This window comes from Liolophura sinensis, chromosome 12 (genome assembly GCF_032854445.1).
Source record: "Liolophura sinensis isolate JHLJ2023 chromosome 12, CUHK_Ljap_v2, whole genome shotgun sequence".
Classification (NCBI taxonomy): domain Eukaryota; kingdom Metazoa; phylum Mollusca; class Polyplacophora; order Chitonida; family Chitonidae; genus Liolophura; species Liolophura sinensis.
Window position 1 is genome coordinate 23,294,746 of NC_088306.1, and position 21,034 is coordinate 23,315,779.

The following is a 21,034-nucleotide window of genomic DNA, read 5'->3' on the forward strand; positions in this document are numbered from 1 at the left end:
ATTTGTATAATTTCTTACATACCTCTGTCTTTGGGAGCTAGTGTTAAACATTGTTTTGGAAATGGGTCTTGTGATTATCGACTTGGAACGCCTTTTACGGACTACGAATGGCATACAAATGTCAGACACAAGCACCCATGTGTCCATGAAAAAAATTCTTGATGCATATTTGTGTTGTAGCATTCACAATCACCTTTGATGTAATCTGGATCTTATTCTCTCAACCCAGTATTAAGGTATACACAGTATACTCACATAAACCAAAAGCTAACATAAATTATTAGTTTAGAAACAAGATCCTTTAGCATTAGTTGCCCAAATAAAAAGCAATCTCTTTAAACAGTCACGATATGGCTGCAAAATTGCCGATGTGGCGTTAAGCCATAATCATTCATTCAAACATTCTAGTTATTACAGGTAATCGCATATGTACACACATACCACTGTATGGGCAAGGCATGTTTGAAACGACAAAGCCCACACATGAGGGTGAATGAAAACTGCCTACCTGGCTATACTCACAGAGGCCTCAGAATACAGAGCTACCCAGTTTCCAACCTTATCCTCTTTTGGTAAGGCAACTCAGACTAACTTCTCACAGTACTGAGATTCCAGAATTCCCCTGAATTCTGTAAATTAGATTTCTGTGCAGAAAAAACTGGCCGTACAACACCTTAGAGAGGAAAGATTTGCAGAAAACTCCAAACTTACTCAGGAGAAACTTAGTTGGACTTTGTAACTCCGATCCTTTGAGTGGTTTTCCGAGAGATTTCAGGTATCTAGCTAACCTGGAGGATTCAGGGGGTGTTCAGTTCCAGCCACTGAGCTTCTGAACACACTACTTATTGCTAGCAAATGCTTTCTTACATACACTCAGAAATACACACATGCTGACTGTGCTCCTGATGATGATGATACAGTATATTGTGGTGCAAACCCGGCTTCAGAGGCGGAGGTGCTGGCGGCGCGTGGGTAATTTGAGAAGACCTCTGTACATCTATGTTTAACTTCCAAAACCATCCCTGCAAGGTGATGAGTCTACCTTCTTGCTCAGTGCTGCATCAACTACCATAGTCTACCGTAGTACCCTAAAAAACTGTGTCATGGGTCCCCACCCCCCCACCACCACCCCCGGGTTCTGCCAGGTTTCCTCCTACCATAATTTGCTGGCCAATGTTTAATAAGTGAAATAGTCTTTGAGTACAGTGTGAAACTCCAACAAAATAAATATATCAATAGTACAAACAAAATTCTCACGTCAGTGAAATTAATATTTACATCTATATAGAGGGACAAATACATGTGTAGTAATAATATTTCTCTGATCCCTTTCCCCTTATTTTGAAATTTTGTTCCCTAAAGTTGAAAAATACATGTAGAAGCATTGATTTAATTTTCAAATTCCATCTAACATACTATAATACGGTAAATAGATGATAGAACAAGTTATTAGGGACATGTACCCTCATACACCTATATCTTGGTCAAAAATATAAAATGACACACTACACGTTCTTTTCTCTTTGGATGTCTATTCCATACTAAAGTTTTTAACTATTAAGCAATCCATAATCCTTGCTCAGACACAAGTCTCAAATCACCTTTACAAAAAGTTTTGTAACGTTTGCAGAAAACTGTGGATGCTGGTGTTCAGTAGGCTACTGCTGCAGTCTAGTGGCTCCATTGGGACCCACCCTCTTTCCCGAGGGTCTCTTGGCTGGGTACCTTTGCCAGCTGTACAAATCTGTGATCATTTTGGCCTGGCAAAGATCAAGCTGGACACTATTATGTGCTTAGGAAGTTGTACAAATGTTCTTGTGTTAGATTGGTGATCCATCTGCTCAATATATCCTCAGACATTGGTCAACTGTTTACAGTAAATGACCTAAAAATTGCACCAATGACTAAGTTGCTCATTGTGCCTTATTCTGAGAACTGTGTCAATCTTTGGAAGATGTTATGAAGTTTGTCTGGAAGGTAGAGTGCTATCCTACAAGAAAGTTGTTTCACAATGAAAAGCAACATTTTCTGATATTTATTTGCCTATAAAAATGTATCTTTTTGAATGGAATTTTAGGTTATTTACTTAATATTCCCTGCAAGTTTTGAGGAGCACTAGAAATACTAAGTCATGGGTGGTACACACTGTTGGAGGTGAAGGGCACCTCATGTATAGGTTCCTCAGTGGTAACAATATTATTGCATGTAGGTGTAGGTTCCTCAGTGGTAACAATATTATGGCATGTAGGTGTAGGTTCCTCTATGGTAACAATATTATGGCATGTACATGTAGGTTCCTCTATGGTAACAATATTATGGCATGTACATGTAGGTGTAGGTTCCTCTATGGTAACAATATTATGGCATGTAGGTGTATGTTCCTCTATGGTAACAATATTATGACATGTAGGTGTAGGTTCCTCAATGGTAACAATATTATGGCATGTACATGTAGGTGTAGGTTCCTCTGTGGTAACAATATTATGGCATGTAGGTGTAGGTTCCTCTATGGTAACTATGTTATGGCATGTAGGTGTAGGTTCCTCAATGGTAACAATATTATGGCATGTACATGTAGGTGTAGGTTCCTCTATGGTAACAATATTATGGCATGTAGGTGTAGGTTCCTCTATGGTAACAATATTATGGCATGTAGGTGTAGGTTCCTCAATGGTAACAATATTATGGCATGTACATGTAGGTGTAGGTTCCTCTATGGTAACAATATTATGGCATGTAGGTGTAGGTTCCTCTATGGTAACAATATTATGGCATGTAGGTGTAGGTTCCTCAATGGTAACAATATTATGGCATGTACATGTAGGTGTAGGTTCCTCTATGGTAACAATATTATGGCTGTTGTATTTCATGTGTGTTGGTGTGACAGAAAGTAAAGAGTACAATACACATAAACTGTACGTAGCACGTAAAGAAATGGTCATGAAGGAAAGGAACATCTCATTCTTTACGGTTCCAAGCAGATTATTCCAACAGTTTGTCCACAACAGTAGTGGCATCACAAGTGTGTAACACTCAATGAAAGAGATATGAAGAAAGCAGGAAGACAAATTTCAAATTCATAGTACTAAACGCTAGCTTAAGCCATAATGAGTCCTATAGTCAAGTCTTTTAGTATTGAAAAATATGCAATGAAAAGTTTTAACTTGTAAGATCAGACATTGAAGCGTGTTGTAAAAGTTTGTTTGATTCGTGATACTTGACCATATGGCATTAAGGAACAATCTGATTAGTTTGTGATAAGCATAGATGTTGGGTGCTATATATGTATAAGCCAGCAGGTTAAACATATCTTATAATGTTTTATTTGCATCATGCAGTATGATATTCTAATCTCGTCCAATTTTTACATATATTGCTTTGATAAATATGTTGTTCTATGCTTCAAATCACTAATCATAGCAACTGCAGTGCATTTGATTCGTTAAACTCCAAATATCAGTTTTCCGTCTGAGCATTGTTGCCATAACTACATGAAATTTGTTTTCAAATAACTATAACTATTTGAAATTTGTTTTCAAATAAAAAGCCAAAGGGATATATTGAGAATCTTTGAATTACCCATGCTTTATTTCTATAACATGAGCTTTGATAATATTACAGCTAAATGCAGGTGGAATTGAACAGCCTTCAACTGACTGTTTAGCATTTTGTATTTATTTCCTTCACACAAGTTCAAGCTTATTACACTTCACATTATGCCAGATAAAGGCAAGCAAATGTTTCATAGTTATTATTTTGATTAGAGATAAAATAAAATAAGCTGTTGATCAAAAAATATATATAATTTACATCCAAGTCTTGCCTCTAGCCAGCAGCTCACCGTGAGCAAGTATTTAGCATTCAAAGAAACTTTTCATGATAAAGACACACGTAATGAGAAGTTAGAGGTAGCTTTCTGGAAACGGTTCATTACAATTCCACAATCTTACTACTGGCACTCTAGCAACTAGAGCGTCCACTTTGGGAGCGGTAGATCCAGGGTCAATCCTGGGTTGAGTCACACGTAAGACTTTAAAAGAGGAAGTTGTAACCCTCTCTTGGCGTTCAGCATGAAGGGGATAGTGCAACAACTGGTTGACCCGTATCGTTATAATGGCTCGGGTAGGGTGGCTTACTTGCCTTCGGTAAGTTGTCTCAGTGAAGCAGCACTAGATAAAAGAGCGACGGAAATCCGTCCTGCAACAAGGAGGCACATTACATGCACTCTAAGGATTCCTTCATCGTCATACGACTGAAAAATTGTAAAGTACGCTGTTAAACCGCAAGCACTCAGTCACTTCACATTATGCCGGATAAAGGTTAGCAAATGGCTGTTTCATAGTAACTATTTTCATAAGTGATAAAATAAAATAAACTGTTGATAAAAAAATATATATATAATTTACATCCAAGGCGTGGCTATAGCATAATTACCAGCAGCTCACCTTGAGCAAGCATTTAGCATTCCAATAACCTTTTCACGATTAAGTCACACGCAGTGAAAAGTTAGAGGTACTTTCTGGAAATGGTCCATTACCATTCCACAAGCTCACTACTGGCACACTAGCCACATACTTCTGGGTACCGCTCTGTAGAACTTTCAGCCTAGCTTGCACTAAGCTTTAGGGCATACACCTGCAGTTATGTGCAGCTGTTTCCTGGACAGAAAGACTTGGGGTGAATTCTCTCAGTGGAGGGGGGTGGGGTGGGGGGCGCATGTGTATTTTTAGATCTGCTGACTGACAAAGTGAAGCTATTGGCAGTCTCTGTACATATGTTTACACAGCTCACAGATGGTAGAAGTGAATGTTTGACTAATATATACCATTAATGATGCAAGTACATACATGTATCTCTGGGTTACACATGCAAATCATGCTTCTGTGTTTATTTTAAATAGTTAAAGTGGTTAATTAAAGTACTGCAAAGATGGTCTTTGAAAATATGTGCAGTACGTGTTTAGATTCTGTACAGAAAGTACTTAATTTTGCTTTGTATTGGTGGAGTTTCATGACACATTTTTCGACATTCTTTTGACATAGTTGTGTTATTATCCTAAAGAAACACTGCTTCAGAGTTACATAAAATTTCAGTAGTCATTTTAGCTAAAACTGAGAGGAAAAATAAAGCCTTATCTGTTTTTGCAGATTTTTGCCAAGATTCTGACTAGTCTAATCTGTCAAGAATCAATCTCAACCACCTGTCAATCAACCAATACCATTAGTGATCTAATCTAAATGGACTGATTTTCAGTTTGCGCATGCCCATTAGCACACAACTGCACCTGCACGTTAATCCCTGATATATCACGTCCGCCGGATTACTAGGATAGTGTGTGCAAAATTTCATTGCGATCTGGTACATACAACGGGAGATATCAAACAATGTTTTGGGGGGAAACTTACTTTTGTTGCACTGTATATATGAACTTTTCTAATAGATGTTTACATTGACACTTATTACACTGCACAAAATTAATGTGGGCAAAAAAATTACGTTCAACTAATTGGTATAAAGTGTAACTATTAGTAAGACAAACTCCAAGTACACTCACTCTAGACCAATGGTTTTATCCTCAGCTGTTTATTGCTATACCCTTGATCTTTCTAGTTGATATTCAAGCCAGGGAAATCACACATGGTATTGGTTGATTGACAGGTGGTCGAGATTGATGTTTGACAGGTGCCAATGCCGACTTCTTACATTGGTAATGTTAATACCCCACTAATATAGACATCAAAGGAACTTACCTTGAAAATTAATCAAGGGAAATAGTAGTTTATGACTGATATGCTCAACAGGTGTAATGATTACATAATTGTTGATCTTAACTTTGTTTGGAAATTAATGCTTTTGTTTGGAGTGAGTCCATCTTCTGGATTTTTTCTTTGAATCTCCGACGAATATTATGTGAAGACCAGTATGTCTGAAGGCACATCTAAACATACGATGGCATACCCAGATATCTGATGGTACACTATAACCTTGATTGACATGCCCTTACATTTCATGGCAAACCCAAATTTTTCACTGCTTTCCCAGATCTTTTATTTGTTCTAGATCTTTCATAGCACACCCAGACCTTTGATTAGTAAGACCCAGTCCTTTTGTGGCAGACCCAAATGCTACACCCAAAAGGCACACTCAAACCTTTGATGGCACACCCAGACATATGATGTCATACCGAGATGTATGATGTCATCCCCAGACATATGATGTCATACCCAGACATATGATGTCACACCCAGACATATGATGTCATACCCAGACGTATGATGTCATCCCCAGACATATGATGTCATCTCCAGACATATGATGTCATCCCCAGACATATGATGTCATCCCCAGACATATGATGTCATCCCCAGACATATGATGTCACACCCAGAGATTTGATCTCAATTCCATAGGAAAAATCCTTGATGAACAAATACCAAAATAAAAAAAATATCAGGTATCAAAATATTTGTTCCCTCGTTCAAAATTCCAAATAAGTTAAAACTTCAAACTTGTCTTTGTCCTTCGATTCTCATTTTGCCCTACACATAAAGGAATTCATGCAGATTGCCATCTGGTAGTGCATAGTCAGTATAGTGTTGCCATGTAGTGTAACTGGGCCAGGCATCATATCTGGTGTCTTTAAAGCATTTTACAGTGAGGCAGCACCGTAAATTATGGCTGCTTTAAGACCAGTTTGCTACAGAGAGATACCTTTGCTATGTGACTGAAACAATGCTAAAAGCGACAATAACTCTAAACAATATACACATATGCAATCTCTCTTGTGTATTATTAGAGCAAATACAGTACATTCTGATGATATCAAAACCTGGACTACATTTGGAGGAACTGATCCAGTATGAAGCAGAGTGGCTGATACCCTGTTTATAGCTACTCCCATGTCTTGGGCACTCAACACATATTTGCCAAAGAGCAGAGGTCAGTCTTTCCAGACAGAAGATCATGTTACCGTAAATATTTTTAAAAAAGCCTCCTTTAGGTGTTGGTTCAGTTAGTTTTTATTGGTGGAGAACACTGATTTATTCGATTTGATTGGTGTTTTTTACACTGTACTCAAGAATATTTCACTTATATGGCAGTGACCAGCATTATGGTGGGGGGAAACTGGGCAGAGCCGTAGACTGCTGGCAGACATAGGACCGGAGAGATGGAGGAAACTGAAGTGCCTTGGATAAAGCACTGACTTCAAACAGATTACCGATGAACTTGTTTCACTTCATATACTGGGAATACAATTGGTCTTCAGTGAATGTTAAGCTTAAACAATTGCTCATCCATGAAAGTTAAGCCTGAAAAAATTGGTCTTCAGTTAAACAGTTCGTTTTGGGTGAATGTTAAGTCTGAACAAACATTGTGGAGCACTTACTGTCACCAATGCACAGTGAGATCAAGGGCTCTTACAAAGTATAAAGGTGAGGTATTTTAGCAGATGCTGTTTTATCTCTGAACAACAAGATACCCTGAGAACCCTGAGATTTTCAAAATCCTTGTTTGTGAAACAAAGTGGAAAATTTCACGTTGTCTAAAACTCCTGTACTTTCTTAGTTTTTTTTTTAAATATATTTTGTGTTAGACAACCTATATACATGTCTATATAAGTGTGTGTATTGAGGTAAATTCCCTGTAACAGAAATGCAGTATGGGGGCAGCTAGCTGTCTTTATATACCTTTCTTTGGTGTGATAGTAGGCATACATGAATATTGTACATCTTTCGACCTTCAAAGCACTGTTTTCAGAGAAATGTATGCGCACAATTATTATGAAAATGATGCTGAAATGATCTGCCTGTATCACGAAGGATGGAAGCTTCAGAAAACAATACACATTATTTCTCTACATCCCATAGCTCTCTGGAAGAAATTTCGAAATGTTGGTTGCAGTGATGGTCGAAAAGGATGAAGAATTGGGTTAAATATAGAATATTCACTCTACAATGCAGTGATGAAACAATGTTTGTATGTTAGCCTAAAACATAGCTATAGGTTTCTTTCAAAAATAATTTAGATGTTTACAGTGGATGGTGCCTGTCTGCTTATCTGTAGGGCTACAGCTAGTATTGCTGTCTGCCACTTGGATAGATGGGATTGACAGGGGAAGTTGTGATAACACTGGTGTATACTGTAGTAAACAGTGGGCTTCACAGACAGAACCCTGGTCCATATACAGGGCTGGTGTTGGGTAGTCCACTATCTCACATTAGCCATATTGTGCTAACAAAATTGGAATGTAGACACTTTCTAATTTCAAGTAAATCCTTACACATTTGTGGCTACCCAAGTGAACTTAGCCCCCTGTAGGCCTCACTACCAGAGCTTGTTGTATCATGGCTGATTATCTTACATACAACATACTGTGCTAACAAAATTGAAATGTCGACACTTCCAATTTAAAATGGATCTTTACACATTTTAGTCAGAGCCAGTGAAAGATAATTAAAGCATAGGTCACTTTGCTATCTGACAAAGAACACTTAAACACCTCTTGTTGTTTTAGTACATGTAGTCAATGCTGATAAATGGGATCTTAGTTCTGTACATAAACACCTTAAATTAGATTCCTCATAACCACACCATGCCTACCTCATATACAGACTCACTGATTCTGAATGAATTGGTTTGTTTCAGACAATGAATCAGAACCAAAGAGAACCTCTTATAAAGCCAGAAATCATAACCCAAGGTTATGCTGTATTTTGACATTCTTCTCGTGAATTGATTTGCCTACCTCATATACAAACTTACTGATTCTGCATGAATTGGTTTGTTTCAGACAATGAATCAGGTCCAAAGAGAACCTCTTATAAAGCTAGAAATCATAACCCAAGGTTAAGCTGTATTTTGACATTCTTCTCGTGAATTGTTTTGCCTACCTCATATACAGACTCTCTGATTCTGAATGAATTGGTTTGTTTCAGACAATGAATCAGATCCAAAGAGAACCTCTTATAAAGCCAGAAATCATAAACCCAAGGTTATGCTGTATTTTGACATTCTTCTCGTGAATTGATTTGCCTACCTCATATACAGACTTACTGATTCTGAATGAATTGGTTTGTTTCAGACAATGAATCAGAACCAAAGAGAACCTCTTATAGAGCCAGAAATAATAAACCCAAGGTTATGCTGTATTTTGACATTCTTCTCGTGAATTGATTTGCCTACCTCATATACAGACTTACTGATTCTGAATGAATTGGTTTGTTTCAGACAATGAATCAGAACCAAAGAGAACCTCTTATAGAGCCAGAAATAATAAACCCAAGGTTATGCTGTATTTTGACATTCTTCTCGTGAATTGTTTTGCCTACCTCATATACAGACTCACTGATTCTGAATGAATTGGTTTGTTTTAGACAATGAATCAGAACCAAAGAGAACCTCTTATAAAGCCAGAAATCATAACCCAAGGTTATGCTGTATTTTGACATTCTTCTCGTGAATTGATTTGCCTACCTCATATACAGACTTACTGATTCTGAATGAATTGGTTTGTTTCAGACAATGAATCAGAACCAAAGAGAACCTCTTATAGAGCCAGAAATAATAAACCCAAGGTTATGCTGTATTTTGACATTCTTCTCGTGAATTGATTTGCCTACCTCATATACAGACTCACTGATTCTGCATGAATTGGTTTGTTTCAGACAATGAATCAGATCCAAAGAGAACCTCTTATAGAGCCGGAAATCATAACCCCAGATTATGCTGTATTTTGAGTCATGTTGTAATTCTGTAGATTTACAGTACACATTTATTTAGGACAATTCTCCTGGCTTAAGGCTGCTACCAAACCCTCGCTGGATTCGAACCTGTGACTTGAAGGGCAATAGGTCAGTGAGCTGTGGTGGAAATACATGTAACTTTTGCTGACTGATAGGGAGAGGGCTCTATAAATTGCATTCACAAATATCGTAAACCTGCATGGTATATGTATATGGGGGATACATTCTAATTAATGTTGTCATATTGTTTACTTCCCTAGCCCTTAGGTTTTTCCAGCATGTGATATTCATATGTGGTGTTTTAATAGTATTAAACCTACTTACATTTACTGGATGCCATCACATTCTCAAAATCCTGTATGTTTTTGGTTGACAAGGTTATCTCCCCTGCTTGGTTAAGCGTTGGCACTGTAGGTGGTGCTGCTGCCCTGGATGGAGTCACTGTTGCTGTTGGTTGCGTGTTCTCTGGAGCACTTTGTTTGGCTTTGATCACAGATGTCAGATACAACGCAGACAAAAGTGGCGAATTAGGGAGCGGGCATTTAGCTCCAGATTTGGGCATAACAGCAGGAGGGGGTGAATTAGGTGCGGAGACGTTCTCATCTTGTGGTGTCGTTTTGGCCAGCCTGGAGGTAATACGCGATGTTAGCGCTGCCGTGTGATTTGTCCCGGTGTATGAATTCTGAAACTTTCCATCCCTTTGAGAAAACTTCATTTGCGCATTTAGGATTTCACCTGTTGACAGTTTTCGTTGACTCATGTGATCATCCTCCTCAGGTTTAGTCGTTGTCGTTTTTTCTGATGACACTAAAACTGACTTATTGTTTTCAGCAGTATCAAGGGAATGTACTTGTGCACCACTTGGTGATGCATTCACGGAAGACACAGTTTGTGGAGTTATCCCCCCTGGATTTGTTTTGTTCATTGTGGCATTTCGAGTGATCGCCGGCTCTGTAAACAAAAAATTGTGAGTGGGTGTCAAGCTGATGTTTTAACCTTTCAGTTTCAAAACTCCATTATCTTTCAGTTTCAAAACATACAGAACTTCATAGTATACCTAGCTACAGTATTCTGTGGGTTTAAAAGCCAGTTTAAATATTTCATGAATTATTATATATTAAGCTAGTTTTGTGTCACAGTTAATTTATGTACCGGTTTCTTTCTTGTTTATGTTTTCGTTTTATAACCATCTTGTTATAAACCATTGTCAGGCATCAAATGAAGGTCAGTTATTACAACAGTACAACTGGGAAATGACCTTTTCTTATTGAAACTGCATGTCTGTTAGATGAAGATGTGATTGGATGGCCACATAAAATCATTTTTCATGTACATACAGATATGCATGAATGTATTTTTCATTTACAGTTGTATTTGCATAGATCTGGTTGTACGTAGGAAGGTCTGTCAGCAACCTGCGGATGGTTGTTGGTTTCCCCCAGGCTCTGCCTCGTTTCCGCCGCCATTGTATAAGGGAAATATTCTTGAGTATGGCGTGAAACACCAATCAAATAAATAAATGTATTTGCATAGATTTTTCATTTACATGTATATATGAATGGTTTTTTCATTTATCATGACCTCGGACACACCAGTTTTGTTCACCTGTAAAACTGACAGCCATCATGCATTTGTAAATGAAAAATCCTATAGCCTTGCTCTAACATCAGTCAAGTGTTAAAACAGCTGTTAAATGAGGATCTCATGATGAGACAAGTCAACTAGAGTTACCTCCCCTGCCCTTGACAAATGATCTTCCTCGTCCCTGTTTGGCTGCTATAGCACTGGGGGACACTGTATGCTCTTCTGTCTGATCGGTGTCCAGTGGGGTGGAGGAGTTCAACTCTGCTGTAAGAAATGGAGTAGAAAAGCTCCATAGTTAGTATGTATGGTAAGAAGGAGAATGCTTTAAGCAGTGCAGTTCACCAGCATTCACATGGTCATTGGGTGTATAAACAAACAAAAAATAGTTAACAGCAGTTGATGTGCAACTTTATGCTTCAACGCTTTGATTATTTGGTGAGTGTGTTAAACTGGCTCCACACATAGCACACGCAAGCATGGATGCGAAGTGCTAAGTACATCAATAAAAAGTGAGATAAATTTATGTTTTGTGTTTAACATAATTGTAATATTAACTAGTACGTGTCTTGATTGCATGTGAAATTTTCAAATAATGAAATAGATGAAAGGATTTAATTAAGTGATGATTTTCCTAACCACATTGGTGTAATATTTAAAGAGCAGTATGATCTTAGACAGCCAGTTAGCTGTTTTTAATGTCATAGATGACAGGTATATGCATCATGACAAATCAGAACAAACAAATGAAGCATTAATCAGTTGCTGATGAGCTCTTACCGAGAAGACCAACCTGCTGTCTGAGAAGTTACCTTAAGTGGTTGCATGAAGGCTTGGGATTTAACGTCGTAATTAAGAATTTTTTCAGTCATATGACGACGAGGAGTCTTCAGGTGCTTGTACATATGCTGTGTCTTCTTGTGGCAGGGTTCATGCAGTCAGAATGCTGCGGCCACTGAAGTATCATGCAGAAGACACCAGACATGACACCTCACCCGGTCATATTATACTGACACTGGGCCGACCAGTCATGTTTCCTTTCTCTAACCTCTCAGTGCTGAGTGTCTATCAAGGCAGCAACAAGTATCATTGTTAAAATCTTTGGTATGACCTGACCCAGGTTTGATCCCTGGTCTCCTGTGAGGCAGACTCTCTAACCATTAGGCCTCTGAAGTGGTGAAGTTGACTTAAAACAGAAATGTAGCTTACCTGGAGCAGTATTTACATGTGCCAGGTGTTTACTTGTTGTGTTCCCACTCCATAAAGCGTTGTTACCTGGCCCCTTTCCATCTTGATTGGTAGATTGTATTGGCTTAAGCCTTGAAGGACTGAGATTCTCTGTCACAGGGGTTGACGTGTTTATGTTTGAGCCTCCACCAGGCCCCACCTTTGAGAACGTCCTTCTTAGCGTCTGGGTGGCAGGTATTTTAGGTTCTTTGTCCTCGTCAGTGCTGTTCTGGAATTTGTTCGGAACTCGACTGGTTGACGAAGATCGTAACGGCCTCTTCTCAGTCTGGACAGGTGGCGGTACTGGTACTTTGTGTGTAGTTGTCACTTCTGGTGCCTTTGTTACAGGTGTTGTTTTTGAGGCTGGGGAGGTGGAAGGGGGCGTAGATTTGAGCACGACCGATTCAGCAGCAACTGGCTCAGGGGTGCCAGGCTTTGGAACAGGAACTGATTTTTTGGCTGAAATGAATAAGAATGATTGGGTGTTATAATGGCAGACAAAGACAGCCTTTGCCGTTTCAGGGAAGATACAACAAATGCATTATGCCCTGTGCACTGTTAATTAGTATTTATTAATTTAGACATGCAGTTATGTAATTCATGTGCGATTCATGTCGGTGGAAATATAAATTAACACAGATATCCACTGTATGTATTTCGTCTCGTGAGCTCAGTGCATGACCTGTCTGAATGCTTGATAGATTAGATGTCAGCTGAAATCTGGTGAAGAGAGACTCTGCTTGAGCAATCGGTATAGGTCTTAAATAATCCAGTACATTGTTGGAAGTAAATGCTATTAAAGTTAATCATAGGAGTTTAAAATTCTTAAGTAGGACATAAACCCAAAGACCACATTTGTACACACATACATATTAAAAATAATACATTCCTTGACAAGTATTGCAGTTGGTGCTGAAATACAAATACAAGAGTTGTTACAACAAGTAATCAATTTATTTTTGTTTTAATTCAAATTCAATTTTAATAACTATTAAGCTCCTGCAGCAGTGAAAAAGATTTTCATTTTTTTTTTATCAATTATGAAGCATGGTAAATGATTTAAAATTTCACCCCAAAAAGAAGAACATTTATAGAGGCAAATAAATGTCCTGAACTATTATGTTTGGTGATAAAACTTACATTTTATGTACAAAAGTGATGAAACTTATGTTTATGAACAAAGGTGATAAAACTTACGTTTTACCAATTGGCTATCAGCCAACCCATTAAAAATCGGCAAAATCAGATTCTTTTATTGAAATTTTCTGGATTTTCTTATGTATAAGGACCTCTTTGGGCATCTTTATTCAGGAAGGATTTTAGGAAGTTGTACTAGTACCTTACCCATGGATGGGTATATTTATTTATTTATTTATTTATTTATTTATTTGACTGGAGTTTTAACCCCATGCTGAAGAATAGTCACTTATATGACAGTGGCCACCATTATGCTGGCAGACCTTCCCACGTGCATGTATTCCCGGAGAGGAATACAGATGAGCATAATGCATGTAATTAAATATAATGACTGTTTTATCAAGTATAATTTCATCTTTCCAACATAATCGAGGACAATATAATATATCGTGAAATTATGACAGTTATCAAATATCACTCGCTGTACGCATCATTGGTAACCAAACAGGGAAGTGGCAACTTGATAAGCCAGTCAAACATACTTCCTTATTTTTATTGTAAACATGTTTGTTTACTTAACATTGTGCATGCAAATGAATGTGGGACTTATTTTCAGGTTTGTGGTATGCTGTAGCAATCATTACATATTTTGTATCCCATGTTTTTGCCAAAAATTTGCACCTCATAAAACATTGTGTGTGGAAATTCATTTTCTGGCCTCTCAGAACAAGATCAAAACCAGCTTGATAAGTTTTCCATATAGTGGTTGGGCGGATGAAACTGGAGTGCCCGAAACAGAGCCCCAACCTTTGGCGAATTACTAACAAACTTCCCCACATGGGATGCAAAGATATGCACTGTGTATTGATGGATGACCATCCAGTGTGGTGGATGACCATCCACTGTGGTGGATGACCGTCCGGTGTGGTGGATGACCATCCATTGTGGTGGATGACCATCCAGTGTGGTGGGTGGCCATCCAGTGTGGTGGGTGGCCATCCAGTGTGGTGGATGACCATCCAGTGTGGTGGATGACCATCCAGTGTGGTGGATGACCATCCAGTGTGGTGGATGACCATCCAGTGTGGTGGAAGACCATCCAGGTGGAAGTCCATCCAGTGTGGTGGAAGACCATCCAGTGTGGTGGGTGGCCATCCAGTGTGGTGGATGACCGTCCAGTGTGATGGATGACCATCCATTGTGGTGGATGACCATCCAAGTGGAAGACCATCCAGTGTGGCGGAAGACCATCCAGTGTGGTGGGTGGCCATCCAGTGTGGTGGATGACTGTCCAGTGTGGTGGATGACCATCCATTGTGGTGGATGACCGTCCAGTGTGGTGGATGACCATCCATTGTGGTGGATGACCATCCAGGTGGAAGACCATCCAGTGTGGTGGAAGACCATCCAGTGTGGTGGGTGGCCATCCATCCAGTGTGGTGGATGACCATCCAGGTGGAAGACCATGCAGTGTGGTGGATGACCATCCAGACGTGTTCATTAGACTGCATAAATGGTCACACGAGTTTCATCAACAACTTATTGTGACCAGGTGATATACATACATGTACAGTGGAATGATAGCGGAAATACATATAAATTCTCTGTCCATTAATTTGCATACATGGTTAAAGAGTATATTCCATGATAAAAATCCATGTAGAACACTTTGGAAATGAAAAAAAAGCAAAAAAAAAAAAAAAGCAGTCTTTTACTAACATGCTTGGTTTCAAATTTACAATACACAGTTTTGGAAAATGTAACAAACTGTGGAATAATTAGAACTGTGGAATAATTAGATTAGTAAAATAAAGACAAATATGTCAGACCTATACGGGCTGTAGAATGTCCAGGGTATCCCTCAACATGGTTGTATTTCTGTTTCTAGCTATGTATAACACATGTAAATGATGGGCTTTATTTCTGTTTATAGCTATGTGTAACACATGTAAATGATGGGCTTTATTTTTGTTTATAGCTATGTATAACACATGTAAATAATGGGCTTTTCTGTTTATAGCTATGTATAACACATGTAAATGATGGGCTTTATTTCTGTTTATAGCTATGTATAACACATGTAAATGATGGGCTGTTCTGTTTCTAGCTATGTATAACACATGTAAATGATGGGCTTTATTTCTGTGTATAGCTATGTATAACACATGTAAATGATGGGCTGTTCTGTTTCTAGCTATGTATAACACATGTAAATGATAGCTGTTCTGTTTCTAGCTATGTATAACGCATGTAAATGATGGGCTGTTCAGTTTACAACTATGTATAACACATGTAATTGATGGGCTGTTCTGTTTCTAGCTATGTATAACACATGTAAATGATGGGCAGTTCTGTTTCTAGCTATGTATAACACATGTAAATGATGGGCTGTTCTGTTTTTTGGGGGAGAGGGTGGATGGAAAGCATATTATTGTATAGCAGTTTCCAGTTTTCAGTTTTGGTGGACGCGCAATGTGCAGGCCTAAAACTTTTCAGGCATGGTTGCCACGGTAACCTGATTGCCAACTCCTGTATAAATAAGAAAGTCCTGTTTAGGTCATTGTTGAAATATAAAGAATATTCAAGTGTTCACATTCAAGGAAATTTTCATGATTTACGCAGTTTTTGAACAATATCAACATCTTTAATGTCAGGATAATTTGAAATATTAAAAACCTTGAAATCATAGACAGTTCATAGAATCCTAAGATTATAAAGCACACAGCTGTTTCTTTGAACACATACGGATAAGTACATGTATATAAATTTTTTGTATGCCAGAAATAATCCTTATGTGGTTCAGCATGAAAATAAAGTCACATGTAGTTACCGTTTGACAACTTAATTTACGACATTTCGCCCTACTTGATATTCTGTTTACCTGTATTTTACCTGTAATGTCTTTGGCTGCCCTATTTCATGTTGTTAATCTGCCTGACTCTCTTCTTAACCCAAGTTAAAAAAAATTCACACAGGTAAAAACTCATTAATTTTAAATGACCATGGAATGATCAGATATGTGTAGTTCCAGCTAGGCCTGATCAAATTCTCTTTTCCAGGTGGACAACTCGTTAAACCAGTTCTAATGCACAGGTAAACATCTACACCTGTGTGACTAATACAACAGTAGCTAATTGGAGTGAGCTGAGAATGTATTGTGCTTGCAAATGTATAAACAGCCCTGAAAGTGTGTAAACACTTGAAACTGATGAAAGGATACTCCCATGTTGAAGGCATGATATCCTATATATAGAGCTACATTACATACACGTAGATGTGATGTAATTCACCTAAAATTTTGCGTTTAGCCATATTTAATTATTCACAGTCATTCCAGCACTAGATAAAATATGACGTTAAACCCAAGCACTCACTCACTCAGTCACTCACTCACTCACCGTTATTTAAGTTGAAGTAATTGTCATACTGTTTATATCAGGTGACCCTGGGACCGAGGTGGCCTAGGTGATTAATGCGCCAGCGTGTCATAATGACCCAGAATATAACATACACTATGTTATCCAACCATGTACGTGTATAAAATATTGTTCTATTTGTAGCTTAATGTACATATTTCAGACTTAGAGGGATTGGGGTGAAGTAATACTTTAGTAATTATTTGTTTATTTGATTGGTGTTTTAAGCCATACTCATTTTTTTTTTTTCACTTTTATGACGGCGTTCAGCAATATGGTGAGAGGAAACCGGGCATAGTCCGGGGGAAACCCACGACCATCCACAGGTTGCTGACAGACCTTCACACATACGTAATATTTTAATATGAAATGACTGCATTTCACCTAATATTTAGCACTTTTCAGGTGACAGATTTTGCTTGATTCTGATTGATTTGTCCACCTTTATACACAACCACTTTGAGAGTTTTTTGTTATTAAGTCTGATTAAATTCTTTTGAGAAAAACTTGAGTCTTGGCATCAAAAGTATTATTATGAGGCCTTTAAATTTACTTCTGAAAGTGCATATCAGCATGCCAAACTTTAGATGAAATACTAGTATTTCTGTAAACAGCATATTCTCATTTTGCGTTCTTTAAAAATATGATAGTTACCATCCTGACATTGGGCCCGAGAGCTACATGTATAAAGTTAAGCTTGTCCTAGTTTTATTCAACTAGTCCCATCTCACATACTGCACCACATAAAAAGGTGAATTTACCCTTTTGTGGTTGTTTAAACATAGAAGCTCTATAGTAAAATGGAATTTGAGATACCTGAGAAAAGCTAGCTCTCCGCAGCTCTCTATTATTAGTAATTCTCCACTTCAGTTATTTGACACTTCTGCTTAAAATAATAATAATTCTAGGGCAGCAGTTGACTGTAACATTTTATAAGCTTCCTCTTGAACAGCTTCATGTTCTCAGAATAGGAAGAAAGAGTCACTTTATTTCACCTAAAGTTTTCGATTTTTTCAAGTGACACATTTTGCTGGATGTACTGAATGATTCATCCAACTCAGAAAAGCTTGGCATCACAGGTATCGTCTTAAGGCCGTTATGTGCGTCTGAATTTCTACTTTATCGGCTACCAAACATTAGGGGAAGTATAAGATATACTGATCCTACTACCTTACTCACAATACCTGTAGTGCCTCATGCCTCTATGTATAGGCTTCCACTGTATACAGGGGACTCACAATACCTGTAGTGCCTCATGCCTCTATGTATAGGCTTCCACTGTATACAGGGGACTCACAATACCTGTAGTGCCTCGTGCCTCTATGTATAGGCTTCCACTGTATACAGGGGACTCACAGTACCTGTAGTGCCTCGTGCCTCTATGTATAGGCTTCCACTGTATACAGGGGACTCACAATACCTGTAGTGCCTCGTACCTGTACGTGTAGACTTTCACTGTAAGCTTATCAAGTCCAATGGCTAATGTTATTATGACTCCCTGTCAATCTGTGTCTTCAAATTACCACATTTAATTAATGCTTTTAATGACCAGAAGAGTCATGGAAAAGATGAATTTGTGAATTATTAAAGTGATAACAGTTCATTTAGGACAACAGTATTAGTTTAAAGTGCCTGTCATGCAGCCATTAATTTGTACCCAATCTTACAATGAATATATATAGCTACATTTTATCTCTTTTTAGTTAATTGCTTTCATGTGTATGAAAATTGTTTTTTGTCTATAGAACCAGTACTATGTGAATAAAATAAAAACACTGCCTGATTTGTTACAAGAAGGATTTCACCTAGGATGTGAACAATAGACAAAACATACTTATGATGTGAACAACAGGAAAACACATACATGTATGGTCTGAACAATATAGTCAAAACATACATATATGTATGGTGTGAACAGTATAGTCAAAACTAACATATATGTATGGTTTGAACAGTTACTTATGGGTACATATATTTATGGTCTGAACAATATAGTCAAAACTTACATATATGTAGGGTGTAAACAATTTAGTCAAAACTTACATATATGTAGGGTGTGAACAGTATAGTCAAAACTTACATATATGTATGGTGTGAACAGTTACTTATGGGTACATATATTTATGGTCTGAACAATATAGTCAAAACGTACATATATGTATGGTGTGAACAGTATAGTCAAAACTTACATATATGTATGGTGTGAACAGTATAGTCAAAACGTACATATATGTATGGTGTGAACAGTATAGTCAAAACTTACATATATGAATGGTGTGAAACAATTTAGTCAAAACTTACATATATGTATGGTGTGAAACAATTTAGTCAAAACTTATATATATGAATGGTGTGAACAATTTAGTCAAAACTTACATATATGTATGATCTGAACAGTATAGTTAAAACTTACCGGTACATACATGTATGGCGTGAACAATATAGTCAAAATTTACATATATATATGTTCTGAACAAAACTTACATATATGTATGGCGTGAACAATAGTCTAGACATAACAATAGCCATATCTTACCTTTAGAATTGTTTGTCTTTTTCAGTGTTTTCAAGACATTTCCAATTTCCTCCGCAGAAAAGCTCAGTTGGCCTGACGATGTCTTTCGTGGTGAAGGGTTACTGTTTACCTCCGTTGGGTTTTCGCTTTCACTTGTTGGGGTAAAGCTCACCTTTCTGTGAGGTGTAGTCGTTGGGATGGGTGGAGCAGGGGGAGGGGCAGGGATAGGGGGAGCTGGCGGAGCTGCTGGCTCTGTCGGGGTTTCCTTCTGTCCTGGTATATCCTCATAGATCCCTAGCCCATTATTATACTCTGCGGCAAGCTCAGGGGGTGGAGGTGGAAGAGGCGGAGAGGGTGACTGGTTAAGCGAGCTCCTCTGAAGACTCGGCGACTGGTTTTGCACGATGGGAGGAGGGGGTGCTGGAAAGTTTGGAGGGGGTGGCAGAGGACTGCCTGCCCGTCCAACAAACTGGGGCATATCAGGTATGCTTTCAATGTTAACAACCTGTGGCCCAAGGTGGTAAGGACCCTTCTGACTCGGAGCCCGGACACTAGATGACGAGTGCAGGTTTTGAACCCCTGCCTCCGACATGACGTCACTCATCGTGTGGACCCGCACTGACTTAGACTGGTGGTGGGGGAACGGGACACCCCCTACCCTCTGTGCAGGAATCTCCTGGTATGCGCCTTGGTAGGTGGGAAGCACCTGTGGGGCCCCAGGTGCCTGGATATCCACACTGCCCCTGTACAGCGAGGGTGGGGGTGGGATGTTGTCCTGCCAGCCCCCTGCTGGGAGGCCTCTGGAGTAGCTGGTGTTAGGGTGGAAGTGTACCTGTCCTGCCTGGAAACCCAGTGACTTACACTCTCCCTGACACAGGTGAACATGTACGTGAGGCTGTGCTGACTGGTGAGACGGGACTGCCGTCTTACTCACCTCTGTATGTAGACTACCAGGAAGTCCCCCAACATCGCCAATACTGCAGTAATGATGACCTGTATCCCCGGGCATGTGCACCACATTAGCTTTTGATGCTGGGGGCTGTTTCGAGGTCAGCCCTCCCCCTTGTACCTGGGTTATTCTCATGACCTGAGGGTTGGGGGGTGGCAAAGGGTGGGAGGTTAGCCTGGGTGGAGGTGGATATGGTAGCTGTTGACGTTTGTAAATGTCCTGTCGAACTGCGTCTAAATCCTCATAGGTTACCTCATAGTCTGGTGGAGGCTCTTCTAGTACTGAGGATACCACAGAATCCTGAAATTATAGAAGTGACAATATAGAACTAATAGGTGGTGGAGGAGGCTCCTCTAGAACTGAAGATACCACAGACCCCTGAAATTATAGAAGTGACAATATAGAACTAATAGGTGGTGGAGGAGGCTCCTCTAGAACTGAAGATACCACAGACCCCTGAAATTAT

The 21,034-nt window shown here is 38.8% G+C and overlaps 1 protein-coding gene across 5 annotated transcripts in view; it reads right to left on the reverse strand.

The window, feature by feature from the left end:
• The window catches only part of LOC135479501 (uncharacterized), a 74,129-nt gene that overhangs the window by 22,200 nt on the left and 30,895 nt on the right, over nucleotides 1-21,034 (reverse strand). For 4 of the 5 annotated variants that reach the window (XM_064759364.1, XM_064759362.1, XM_064759366.1 and 1 more), the window contains exons 3-6: nucleotides 19,641-20,868; nucleotides 12,534-13,010; nucleotides 11,475-11,591; nucleotides 10,068-10,694 (exon numbers count right to left, since the gene is read on the reverse strand). In XM_064759364.1, the coding sequence (XP_064615434.1) occupies nucleotides 10,068-10,694; nucleotides 11,475-11,591; nucleotides 12,534-13,010; nucleotides 19,641-20,868 (2,449 nt within the window). The remainder of the gene's footprint in view (nucleotides 1-10,067; nucleotides 10,695-11,474; nucleotides 11,592-12,533; nucleotides 13,011-19,640; nucleotides 20,869-21,034) is intronic. The other variant, XM_064759363.1, reaches the window with a different exon arrangement.